The 13350-nt window shown below is 44.7% G+C and overlaps 1 protein-coding gene across 1 annotated transcript in view; it reads left to right on the forward strand.

Annotated features, from left to right (window-relative positions):
* Window positions 1-2003: 2003 nt before the first annotated feature.
* Window positions 2004-13350, forward strand: part of LOC115169406 (potassium/sodium hyperpolarization-activated cyclic nucleotide-gated channel 2-like) — a 56518-nt gene continuing 45171 nt past the window's right edge. Inside the window, exons 1-2 of the mRNA XM_029724981.1 lie at window positions 2004-2869; window positions 9486-9909. Of these exons, the coding sequence (XP_029580841.1) occupies window positions 2025-2869; window positions 9486-9909 (1269 nt within the window). The 5' untranslated portion in view covers window positions 2004-2024. The remainder of the gene's footprint in view (window positions 2870-9485; window positions 9910-13350) is intronic.

Below are 13350 nucleotides of genomic sequence, written 5' to 3' on the forward strand. Positions count from 1 at the left end.
GTAAACTGATGGATCATGCAAAGGAATGTCATTTTTGTCATTGCAGTTGCAAGCTTGTGGGAGGAGCTATAGGAGGATGAGCTCCTTGTAATGGCTGGAATGGGATTAATGGAATGTAAATGTGTTTTATATCATTCCATTTAGGCCTCTGGTCAGTTTTTTAAATTTAAATTTAAATGTTTTACCTTTATTTAACTAGGCAAGTGAGTTAAGAACAAATTCTTATTTACAATGACGGCCAAACCCGGGCGACGCTGGGCCAACTGTGCGCCGCCCTATGGGACTCCCAATCACGGCCGGTTGTGATACAGCCTGGATGAGTTGAGTTGAATCAAAAATCACAGCACATATTGATGGGTACACTTCTTGCTTTTAGATCCTGATTTTAGTTACTGCTTTGCTCCTATGTGTACACTCGCAATGGCCGCCAGTCCACCCATTATGCCATCATTGACTTGAATGGGGATGCCTGTTCTATTGCTTCTATTTCTATGGTCCCAACACTTTAAGTACATGGCTCTGGATATAGCAGACTTGGCAATAAAGAAATGCTGGCCACTTTTTCCCTAACCATTGATCTCCCTCAAAGGCGTCCTTGTCTTATATCAGATCAGGAGTTGGGGTCCTTTTTCAGAGCTGTTCCTTAGTATCCTACTGCTGCTCTGGTTTGATCACTGTATGATTGATTAAAATGCAATACGTGCTCAGCTCACCGGGTTGTAAATGCTTGGATACAATTTGAGATCGATTGAACATTGTTTCTGTATTGTAAAGTAGTCCTGAAATAATAATGTGTTTACAATAAGTTATATGGTCCTGTTGATGGTGGTAACATCAGGCTATAACTGAAGATAGAATGTAACCCTACCAGAAAGAATCACTTGGTGCCTGCGAACATTATGTATCTGTTAACTGATATCCTAATCTAAGGTCTGGGTGACTGTACCCCACTTCTTGGAAAGCTTGGTGTAAGATGAAAGCTGTATCTTTGAAGATAATCTTTAACGAAAACCCAAATATTTAGATTCAAGGACATGCTTATAAAGGGTGCACTTCAATAGTTGCGGTCTCCTCCCCTTATCTCTTGATTTCCATGCCCTGATATGGAAACATGCAATAGGTGAAAGTGATGGATGCCCATTGGGAAGTTGCTGTTACTGTGGGAGTTCACCATCTCATCAGTGCAGATGAGTTGAGGTAAAGGAAAAATACTAGTATCACGTTGAGGTCTCTTTCATTGTATTCCACCTGTATGGACACTAGAGGGCGCTACAGCCCTGTTTGACATCTTGTCATTGAAAACACCCTTTAAAAAAATATATATCATTGGTTCATTATGACGTTTTAATATAGCTTTTGAATGCTGTGAGTCATTGACCCTAAAGGACCACATTATGATTTTAGCTGAAAGCTTGTTGAATATTTAGGGAGTTTGATTGATTAGAATTTCATTGCAGGTTTACAGTATATTTTGTCGAATGTGACTTAATCACAGAGCAACTGCCATCAAAGTTGTATTAGATGTGATAAAAGAGAAACTATCTTGAAGCGATGCTTACATGATCTCTGAAAGTGAGCACAGCCACAGATACCTGCTCTTGTAAAGTTTGCAAAGAAGTCATGTCCACCCTCCCTCTCTCTCCTTTCTCTCTCCACTATCTCTCTCCCCCTCTCCTCTGTTCCTGATTGGTTTTCTCTAAAGATAAATGGAGGCACAATTTGACATGCCCATGGACAAGAAGGCGACCATGAAAAAGAAGGCTGCGGGCGTAAGCGGATGTAGCCACATCAGCGCGCCCAAAGCTGCCGTGTCCAATTGTAGGAGCAGCAATGTTGACTCTGTCCCCGCTGCTGCTGCCAGCCAGAGCGCCCCAAGTGTGAAGCAGCTCGGCATGGCCAGCAACGCCGTCATGGACGAGGAGGAGGATGGTGAGGAGGAGTCCAAGTTTCAGCATCCGTGGCTGCGCCGAGCCGGGGGGAGCAGCAGTAGCGGTGGTGGAGGAGGTGGAGGAGGTAGTATCAGAATGAAGAACTTTACGCCAGGAGGGGGAGCCGCGGCCATGGCTACCAGAAATAACTCTACAAACAACGAGCCCAGCCTACCGCAAGCGGAGGACGCGCCTGCTGCCACTGAGCCCACTGTAGCATCCAAAGCGATTGATACCACAACGTGTCTGGGAGATAATGCCGGGCGCGGCGAGACCAACAGAGTGGCAGGGGCGGAGGCGTCTGGAGCAGCCGTCAACCTAGAGGTTTTAAACGCGGCAGCAGGTGATGGTTGCAACAGCACCGCTCCAATTTCAAGAATGAAATGCAACAAAAACGGAGAATGCAGGAGGGACTCCGGGACCGGGAGCCTGCGTTCGATCATCTCCAACAAGACTGCCGGGGCGGGGAGGGCCGAAGACGGAGGGACCCTTAGGCGTGGTGCCTGTAACTCAGCCAGGGCCAGCATGGATGGCTCCATGACAAGCTCCATCACGCAGGGCCACGGGGAAGTGGGCGCAAACCCCGGCATCACCCCGGTTTCCATCGGCATCCCCGAGAAAAAAGACTCCAGGGTGTCCTTCTCCAACGCGCCGAGCAGGAAAGCCTCCTCATCGCTGCACGGCTCGACCCAGACCCAGACGACCCAGCAGCCCAGGAATTCTGTCACCTTCCAGAAGCCCGAGGAGGGACCCCAGATCCAGACCGAGGATGCCGAGCCCGGCGGAAGCACCTTCATGCAGCGACAATTCAGTGCCATGCTGCAACCTGGAGTTAACAAATTCTCCTTACGTATGTATGGGAGTCAAAAGGCGGTGGAGAGGGAGCAAGAGCGGGTTAAATCAGCAGGCAATTGGATTATCCACCCCTACAGTGATTTCAGGTAAGGGTTAAATGCTGCGGTTGGTATCTATGAGTGTGCATGTTGGCATTGTCTTTGAGGGCCTTTGTTTGGCCCCATAGCACCATCAACAAGTTATAATGAGAATCCAGGGGCCCAAAAGTAGAATGCCTATTGTCAATGTGCATTGTGCAACACAGTCTATTGTCATTAGTTGTTATAAACCAGACATAATAACCAATTTTGGCCCACCTGTTCTGGCTGGTATTTTAGCCTATACATTTCGATGACATTTTATTGAATAGAACACATCTATGTAGCGATTTTCATTAAACAATAGGCCATTGACAAAGACAGGTTTTTTAGTCCTGCTTTTTGGTATATTTCAAAGACAACCTGAGCGCAAAGCTTTTTGGCAAGGTATAGGCTTTATGAATAGCGATGATATCGTGTCCTTTCAAGGTTGTAAACAACAGCCCTCTGTTGAATGTCTGTGATAACCAACCAAGCCTCGCATCGATCTCATTCAGAACAATATGCTAATCTTAACCCAACATTATTCAATCACGCCAATTACTAGGCTATTTACCGTGGGGCTAGATTAAAATATGGCTTGTTTCGAGCCGATGTTAGCGTCGTGGCCGGCTGTGCGCTAGATCCTTGACTGACATGACTGCCGGGGTGTGTGATGGACTCAGTAATGGAATGTCACCTTGAGCCAAGTGTGCTAAAACCTTAAGCATGCTCACTCGAGACATATCCGCCTCTATGACTCCCCGGATCAAGCATTTTAATAATGACGGGTTCGCTTTCCCTTTTATCACGGTTTTATCAGCGATAAGGACAATTGACATACATATGTGGGTCCTCTCGCCTTTGAGAGGATCATGTTGATTATGAAATGCTTGATTTTCACGAAATGGGACCATTGTATACAGGGTCATGGAATTGCATCTTTGTGTCACTGAAGTTCGTGATAGACACATGGGCGCTTCCTTCCCTCGTTTCAGCACCACTCGCGAGTGGACAGCTCCCGCTTAACCAAGACTGGAGCTGGCAGCTACTTTTAGCTTCTTTCGATTCACACATCGCGCTGTTTCTGCTCAACTCATGTTTACGAATCTGATCAAATAATGTTGATTCAGTACAATACTTTATTGATACGTATATAATTTGAAGGAATTTGCCTCTCGAAGAGAGTTATACAACACCAAAATTACAAGTCTCTTATAGGAGTAGGCATGCCCATAGTTCTCACAAATAGCGTCACTTACAGGGTTAATCAAATATGATATTGTTGTGGTGTAAACTGTGGAGCTGTGTTCACTATCTCTAGGTACACGGTTAAGACCTCGTGCGTCAGTCGCAGTGTAATGACTCAGCGTTGCACCTGCAGCGAGCCCGCTCTGACTGCCCGGCCATGAACACTCTTATCAATGAACACAAGCATACTAGCCCCGTACTTCTGACTGTCATCATCAGCAGCACCCAACCGTGTAACCTGCTCTTTAAGCCTCGGCTCATTAGATTTTACTGAATTAGTTTGACTACAATACTAGTACCATTTCACTTAAGCTATTTTATTTTCCCATGCAGTTTATACAAATATGCATAAACATGCAATTAAGGCATATGCTGCTACTGTTGTTGTTGATAAGAAAAACAACACAGGCCTATGTTTACTACAATAATAAAACGCAAATACATACACTACATGATCAAAAGTATGTGGACACCTGCTCGTCGAACATCTCATTCCAATGTCATGGGCAATAATATAGAGTTGGTCCCCTCTTTCCTGCTATAACAACCTCCACTCTTCTAGGAAAGCAGTCCACTAGATGTTGGAACATTTCTGCGGGGACTTACTTCCATTCAGCCATATAAGAGCATTAGTGAGGTCGGGCATTGATGTTGGCCGATTAGGCCTGGCTCAAGGTCGGCGTTCCAATTCATCCCAAAGGTGTTTGATGAGGTTGAGGTCAGGTCTCTGTGCAGGCCAGTCAAGTTCTTCCACACCAATCTCGACAAACCATTTCTGTATGGACCTTGCTTAGTGCACGAGGGCATTGTCATGCTGAAACAGGAAAGGGCCTTCCCCAAACTGTTGCCACAAAGTTGGAAGTACAGAATCGTGTAGAATGTTATTGTATGCTATAGTGTTAATATTTCCCTTCACTGGAACTAAGGGACTTATCCTGAACCATGAAAAACAGCCCCAGACTATTATTCCTCCTCCACCAAACTTTATAGTTGGCACTATGCATTTGGGCAGATAGCGTTCTCCTGGCATCCGCCAAACCCAGATTCGTCTGTCGGACTGCCAGATGGTGAAACGTGATTCATCACCCCAGAGAACGTGTTTCCACTGCTCCAGAGTCCATTGGCAGCGAGCTTTACAACACTCCAGCCGACGCTTGGCATTGCGCATGGGGATCTTAGGCTTGTGTGCGGCTGCTCAGCCATGTAAACCCATTTCATGAAGTTCCCGGTGCACAGTTATTGTGCTAACGTTGCTTCCAGAGGCAGTTTGGAACTCAGTAGTGAGTGTTGCAACTGAGGACAGACCATTTTTATGCGCTTCAGCACTCGGCAGTCCTGTTCTGTAAGCGTGTGTGGCCTACCACTTTGTGGATGAGCCAATGTTGCTCCTAGACGTTTCCACGTCACAATAACAGCACTTACAGTTGAGCAGCTCTAGCAGGGCAGAAATTTGACGAACTGACTTGTTGGAAAGGTCGCATCCTATGACGGTGCCATGTTGAATGTCACTGAGCTCTTCAGTACGGCCATTCTACTGCCAATGTTTGTCTATGGAGATTGCATGGCGGTGTGCTCGATTTTATACACCTGTCAGCAACGGGTGTGGCTGAAATAGCGGAATCTACTCATTTGAAGTGGTGTCCACATAAACTCAGCAAAAAAAGAAACGTCCTCTCACTGTCAACTGCGTTTATTTTCAGCAAACTGTGTAAGTATTTGTATGAACATAACAAGATTCAACAACTGAGACATAAACTGAACAAGTTCCACAGACATGTGACTAACAGAAATTAAATAATGTGTCATTGAACAAAGGGGGGTCAAAATCAAAAGTAACAGTCAGTATCTGGTGTGGCCACCAGCTGTATTAAGCAGTGCATCTCCTCCTCATGGACTGCACCAGATTTGCCAGTTCTTGCTGTGAGATGTTACTCCACTCTTCCACCAAGGCACCTGCAAGTTCCCAGACATTTCTGTCAGGAACGGCCCTGGCCCTCACCCTCCGATCCAACAGGTCCCAGACGTGCTCAATGGGATTGAGATCCGGGCTCTTCGCTGGCCATGGCAGAACACTGACATTCCTGTCTTGCAGGAAATCACACACAGAATGAGCACTATGGCTGGTGGCATTGTCATGCTGGATGGTCATGTCAGGATGAGCCTGCAGGAAGGGTACCACATGAGGGAGGAGGATGTCTTCCCTGTATCGCACAGCGTTGAGATTGCCTGTAATGACGACAAGCTCAGTCCGATGATGCTGTGACACACCGCCCCAGACCATGACGTACCCTCCACCTCCAAATTGATCCAGCTCCAGAGTACAGGCCTCGGTGTAACGCTCATTCCTTTGACGATAAACGTGAATCCGACCATCACCCCTGGTGAGACAAAACCACGACTTGTCAGTGAAGAGCATTTTTTGCCAGTCCTGTCTGGTCCAGCAACGGTGGGTTTGTGCCCATAGGCGACGTTGTTGCCAGTGATGTCTGGTGAGGACCTGCCTTACAACAGGCCTACAAGCCCTCAGTCCACCCTCTCTCAGCCTATTGCAGACAGTCTGAGCACTGATGGAGGGATTGTGCGTTCCTCGTGTAACTCGGGCAGTTGTTGTTGCCATCCTGTACCTGTCCCACAGGTGTGATGTTCGGATGTACCGATCCTGTGCAGGTGTTGTTACACGTGGTCTGCCACTGCGAGGATGATCAGCTGTCTGTCCTGTCTCCCTGTAGCGCTGTTTTAGGCGTCTCACGGTACGGACATTGCAATTTATTGCCTTGATCACATCTGCAGTCCTCATGCCTCCTTGCAGCATGCCTAAGGCACATTCACGCAGATGAGCAGGGACCCTGGGCATCTTTCTTTTGGTGTTTTTCAGAGTCAGTAGAAAGGCCTCTTTAGTGTCCTAAGTTTTCATAACTGTGACCTTAAATGCCTACCGTCTAAGCTGTTAGTGTCTTAACGACCGTTCCACAGGTGCATGTTCATTAATTGTTCATGGTTCATTGAACAAGCATGGGAAACAGTTTTTAAACCCTTTACAATGAAGATCTGTGAAGTTATTTGGATTTTTACAAATTATCTTTGTAAAATAGGGTCCTGAAAAAGGGACATTTCTTTTTTCGCCGAGTTTACTTCTGTACATATAATGTATTTTCTACATTTACAACAATAATGCTCATTCTCATTCATCAATCATTAATTTTCATATTCCTTCAGGTTATGCTTTAGGGACAGACGTTCCACTAGCGGAATGTCTCACCAATATCCAATGGTATAGTGTGGTACCTAAAAAATGCAAAAACTTCATTTTTTCAAACATATGACTATTTTACACCATTTTAAAGACAAGACTCTCCTTTATCTAACCACATTGTCCGATTTCAAAAAGGCTTTACAACGAAAGCAAAACATTAGATTATGTCAGGAGAGTACCCTCCCAAAAATAATCACACAGCCATTTTTCAAGCAAGCATATATGTCACAAAAACCAAAACCACAGCTAAATGCAGCACTAACCTTTGATGATCTTCATCAGATGACACTCCTAGGACATTATGTTATACAATACATGCATGTTTTGTTCAATCAAGTTCATATTTATATCAAAAACCAGCTTTTTACATTAGCATGTGACGTTCAGAACTAGCATATCCACCGAAAACTTCCGGTGAATTTACTAAATTACTCACGATAAACGTTCACAAAAAACATAATTATTTGAAGAATTATAGATACAGAACTCCTTTATGCAATCGCGGTGTCAGATTTTAAAATAGCTTTTCGGTGAAAGCACATTTTGCAATATTCTGAATAGATAGCCCGGCCATCATGGCTAGCTAATTTGACACCCACCAAGTTTGGCCCTCACCAAACTCAGATTTACTATAAGAAAAATTGGATTACCTTTGCTGTTCTTCATCAGAATGGACTCCCAGGACTTCTACTTCAACAACAAATGTTGTTTTGGTTCGAAATAATCCATAGTTATATCCAAATAGCTCCGTTTTGTTCGTGCGTTCAAGTCACTATCCGAAGGGTGATGCGCCGGCGCATTTCGTGACAAAAAATGTCAAAATATTCCATTACCGTACTTCGAAGCATGTCAAACGCTGTTTAAAATACATTTTTATCCAATTTTTCTCGTAAAATAGCGACAATATTCCAACCGGGCGACGTTGTATTCGTTCAAACACTGAAAGAAAAAAATGGAGTCGTCTCGTGCACACTCACTCCAGTGTCATTGTTCTCAGAAGGATCACTCACAAAAACCCCTGCTGTTTTTCGCCCAGAGACTGGAGAGCTCTCATTCCACTTTCTGGCGCCTTCTGAGAGCCAATGAAAGCCTTAGAAAATGTCACGTTACAGCAGAGATGCTGTATTTTTGATAGAGATGCCCTAGAAGGAGAACAAATGGTCAGACAGGGCACTTCCTGTATAGAATCTTCTCAGGTTTTGGCCTGCCATATGAGTTCTGTTATACTCACAGACACCATTAAAACAGTTTTAGAAACCTTAGAGTGTTTTCTATCCAAATCTACTAATTATATGCATATTCTAGTTTCTGGGCAGGAGTAGTAACCAGATTAAATCGGGTACGTTTTTTATCCGGCCGTGAAAATACTGCCCCCTATCCCAAACAGGTTAAATCCTGTACCCCAACCTGAGCACTCCGTTCTGCCACTTCTGGTCTCTTGGCCGTCCCACCCCCACTGAGGGTCAGCTCCCGCTCAGCCCAGTCAAAGCTCTTCTCTGTCCTGACACCCCAGTGGTGGAACGAGCTTCCCCCTGAAGCTAGGACAGCAGAGTCCCTGCCCATCTTCGAAAAACAACTGAAACCCTACCTCTTCAAAGAGTATCTGAAATAAGACATCTCAGTCTTATCCCCCACCCTATAAAAACATAAATACAATAAAATTGCATTTGTCTTTTCCTACTAACACTGACTTTGCTGGTAACTACTTTATTCAGGAAGAATGTACTTACTGCGACTGTGAAATGTGGTTGTCTAATCTTAAGACGAATACACTAACTGTTAGTCACTTTGGATAAAAGTGTCTGCTAAATGACTAAAATGTAAAATGTAAAATGCAAATCAATATTAATTAGCTTAACATAACCCTTCAGACTAACATATTGTAGGTCTTTGTAGTTTGCTTACACGCTCACCAGTTTTTGTTAGAAAGTCTCCAGTGCCTTTCCATTTCCCTCTCTTGCCTCTATCACTCTGCGTTTGTCCTCTATTCTATCCTTTTCCTCCACCTCTCCCTCTCGCTTTTACCTTTCCCTCATCCACACACAAATCCACTCACTCCCTCACACACACACGCACGCACGCACACACACCCAAACTCTCCCCTCTCTCTCTCTCTCTCTCGCTCCCTTTCTCTTTCTCCAGGTTCTACTGGGATTTCACAATGCTTCTCTTCATGGTGGGTAACCTGATCATCATCCCGGTGGGCATCACCTTCTTCAACGACGGGACAACCACCCCTTGGATCATCTTTAACGTCATCTCCGACACCTTCTTCCTCATGGACCTGGTCCTCAACTTCCGCACAGGCATCATTATCGAGGACAACTCCGACATCATCCTGGACCCCAAAACCATCAAGAAGACGTACCTGAAGACCTGGTTCATCGTGGACTTTGTCTCCTCAATCCCCGTGGATTATATCTTCCTGATCGTGGAGAAGGGGATCGACTCTGAGATGTATAAGACGGCCAGGGCCCTGAGGATCGTACGATTCACTAAGATCCTTAGCCTACTGAGGCTGCTGAGGTTGTCCCGGCTCATCCGCTACATCCACCAGTGGGAAGAGGTAGGACAACACTCCACACAGCCCTCCGAAATGCTTCATGGCCTATAATAATTATCATAATGGATTGCATCTATTCGTCACTTTTCACAATAGTTCTCGAAGGACTTGTAAGGGGGGGAACTCAAACTAGCCTCATCAACTATTTATTGTCCTGATGATAGGAGAAAGGATGATAACTATAGTATACACATAGCACTATTCTCCTGGAGCTTGTAAGATGGAAACTCATCTCATCCACTACTAATGTGTAGTACCCACTCACAGCATCGTGGCTACATAATACATGGTTTAGGATAGTCACCATAGATAACTATGCTAGAAAGCTACATGGCAATGCTAGACAAGTACATGTATTGTCAGAGAGAAGGTACAGTAGGGAGGTGGGACAGCATTGTATAGAAGCAATTTGCGGAAGCTCATCTTCTGCAAATTGCTTCTATACAATGCTCACAGCAGCATCACGCAATTTCCCATGCCAATAATGATAATGGATTGGATTATAATTTTTTTTACCACACTTTCCACTGTAGGTCTTAAAGTGCTTTACTCTAGATGTAAAGTGCTTTTACATTGTACAGTGGTCAACTTACCTCATCCACTACTAATGTATAGTTACTCTTGGGAGAAAGTAGGATAACATCCCTACGTGACCCATGGATTCAGGGTAGTCACTAGATGGCCAGGCTAAAGAGGACAAGTGGCTATTGTCACGGAGGAAGTAGTCTAAGAGCCAGGATCGTGCTAATGCTGATGATAGTAATGAAAGTGGGTAGTGAATTTTAGGCAGTGATTTTGGGTAGTGATGGTTAGTGAATTGTGGGTAGTAAGTTTGATATTGAGTGGTAGTGAATTGGGTAGTGAGGGGTAGTGAATTGAGGGTAGTGAGATGGGTAGTGAGAGATAGGGAATTGGGTAGTGAGGGGTAGTGAATAGTGTGACAGGTTGTCCAGACAAGTTGTCTAGGTGGAAAATCATAGAATGCTCTGCCAAGCATTAAATATTTGACAGGCACACTGCACTGTTCTGTACCCAGGACCTCTTGGCCCCCCATCCATTTGAACTTCTTTATAGATTAATATCAAAGCAGACTTTGGTCTAAGTGCTGTCAGGTCACCGAGTTCCATCTAAGAACTTTAGTTGTTGGCTGACAACCAATAAGCTGTGAAACAGACGTTCAGTCTGGACCCAGCCCTGCCTGTGTTTGTTCCTAGTCATTTATCGAGGGCCAGGAGGTTTACTTTGCTCTTCTCGACCTGTGTGTTGTTGTTGGCAGGAGGGTTTAAACTTTAAAACACACTTTGCATCCTAATCACCATCAGTGCCGTCGCTGTCTCCCAGTTTGACCCGCGACTCCCAGAAGGCGTCTGCTCATCTTGATAAGAAACATTTTAAAAGAGGCAAACACAGTTAATACATGAAGAAGCCGAGGAGGAGCAGGTGGAGGGGTAATATGGCACACTGGAGGGGGTGCTCTCTATGATTATATATCTGGCTAATTGTTATTATTATAATTCAGTTAGGCTAGCGTTCCTCGTAGGTTAGCCTTTAATTGTGTCACCATTCATTTTCTGTCTCTTTGTTAGCTTCGGATGGTACTTGATTGGTTGGTTTGTCCTTTGGCCATTGCTAGTTATTCATTCATCTACAATATTTTTTGATTTTTGATTTTACCTTTATTTAACTACGCAAGTCAGTTAAGAACAAATTCTTAATTTCAATGACGGCCTAGGAACAGTGGGTTAACTGCCTTGTTCAGGGGCAGAACGACAGATTATTACCTTGTCAGCTCAGGGATTCGATCTTGCAACCTCTCGGTTACAAGTCCAACGCTTTAACCATTAGGCTACCTGTAGCCTAATATACCTCAGCTCTATTCATTTTCCCCCCGCTACTGTGTTCTCTTGGAGGGGCCTTGGTCCATCTATCTATCCCTCATCTCACATCGATGCCAGAAAAGGTCTGATGGGGATAATGGGATCATTCAAACTTTTCTCTTATGAAAGTATTGGCAGGCCAGGCATCGGGCGCTAGCTGGCATTTTGCAGTGGTGTGGATGGTGGATGCACTGGGCCCTGTGTGTGCCCCTTACCTTTGGATAATTGGATTTCTGAAGACACGATGCAACAAACACACAGAGCGGTGCATGATGGTTAGAGGAGGATACTTGGCATGCATGGAAGAGGAGCGCTGAGATGGGTTGGTGTTAAACAGGCGTAGACAGGCAGACAAGTAGACAGCAGTTAGATGGACGGATGGAGCAGTTGGCAGATCCTGAATGACTGGCAGATCTATCCCTCAGATGCCATATTTCAATACTTCCGAAATGCATCCTTCCTTTTGATAACCACTGATCTGTATGTAGTTGGATGACTGAGTTCAAGATCTCTCCACTCTTTCGCTCTTATTCATAACGTCAAACAAGGAGGCATAGAAGGAATGAAGGAAAAATGCTTGTATTTAGTGTTTGTACAGGAATGATGGAATGAAAGAAGGATGCCTGCTTTGAGTGTTTGAACAAGGCCATAGAGTGGAGTTTGGAGAGGAAGTGTTGACAGTCCCTCTCCACTGTTTAGGGTTGAATGGTGTGCCCTTAACTTACGCTGTACTCTCTACTAATGGGAATTGCCATGGCGACATAACTCTTTGTTCTGTGGTAGTAGCAGGTTTGTTGTTTTTGTTGTTGTTATTCACTTGTCCAATTGATTACGTGAGTGTTTGTTGTTTTACACACCAAAACAACAACATTGTTTGGAAGACTGGAGGGCCTCAAGGAATAAATCCTTCTAGGGATTACATTTTCACACAGAAATGCTGAGAATACGCCTCAAATTGTTTTCTATTACTGCTTCCCTTCGGTTGTCTGTTTACGGTCAGTAAGAACCTTGATGCTGTCCATGGTGCTGATTAGAGCTGTTGGGTTCTGAGAATATGAAAATATACTTATTCATGTCGCTGATGGAGTGCTGAGGTATAGAGGGTCTACACCAGAAGTTAATGGTTACAGGAGGAAGGTATGTAGTCTGTGCAACTAAGCTTGGAATGTGTTGAGTGCAGGGAAGCGATTACGTGTGGCAGGCATTGATAAGGAGAGACGGGTGGAGATCTTAGAAACTAACAATGTCACTGAGGGAAAGAGGGTAATATATAACGTTTACATTATGTCAGGATATGTTATTGTTAGCCCTCAGGGATCCTCTGGGAGGAGAAGAGACACGGTCTGGTATCAATAACCGTGACAGCCTTGAGTTGGGGAGGAGTGATCACTTTGGGGTAAGAGGTCAGGTTAGATGATGTGAGGAAGAACAGATATCACTTAGGTTCTGTCTAGCAACAGAGATGCATTGGCTGTTCAGTTGTGGAGGAGGAGACTCAGCTTGAGAGAAAGGGTTAAATATCAGTGCTCGTGTGAAATGTTTTTTTGTCTGAATGACAGCTGTGTTG

The sequence above is a fragment of the Salmo trutta genome, chromosome 31 (genome assembly GCF_901001165.1).
Source record: "Salmo trutta chromosome 31, fSalTru1.1, whole genome shotgun sequence".
Classification (NCBI taxonomy): Eukaryota; Metazoa; Chordata; class Actinopteri; order Salmoniformes; family Salmonidae; genus Salmo; species Salmo trutta.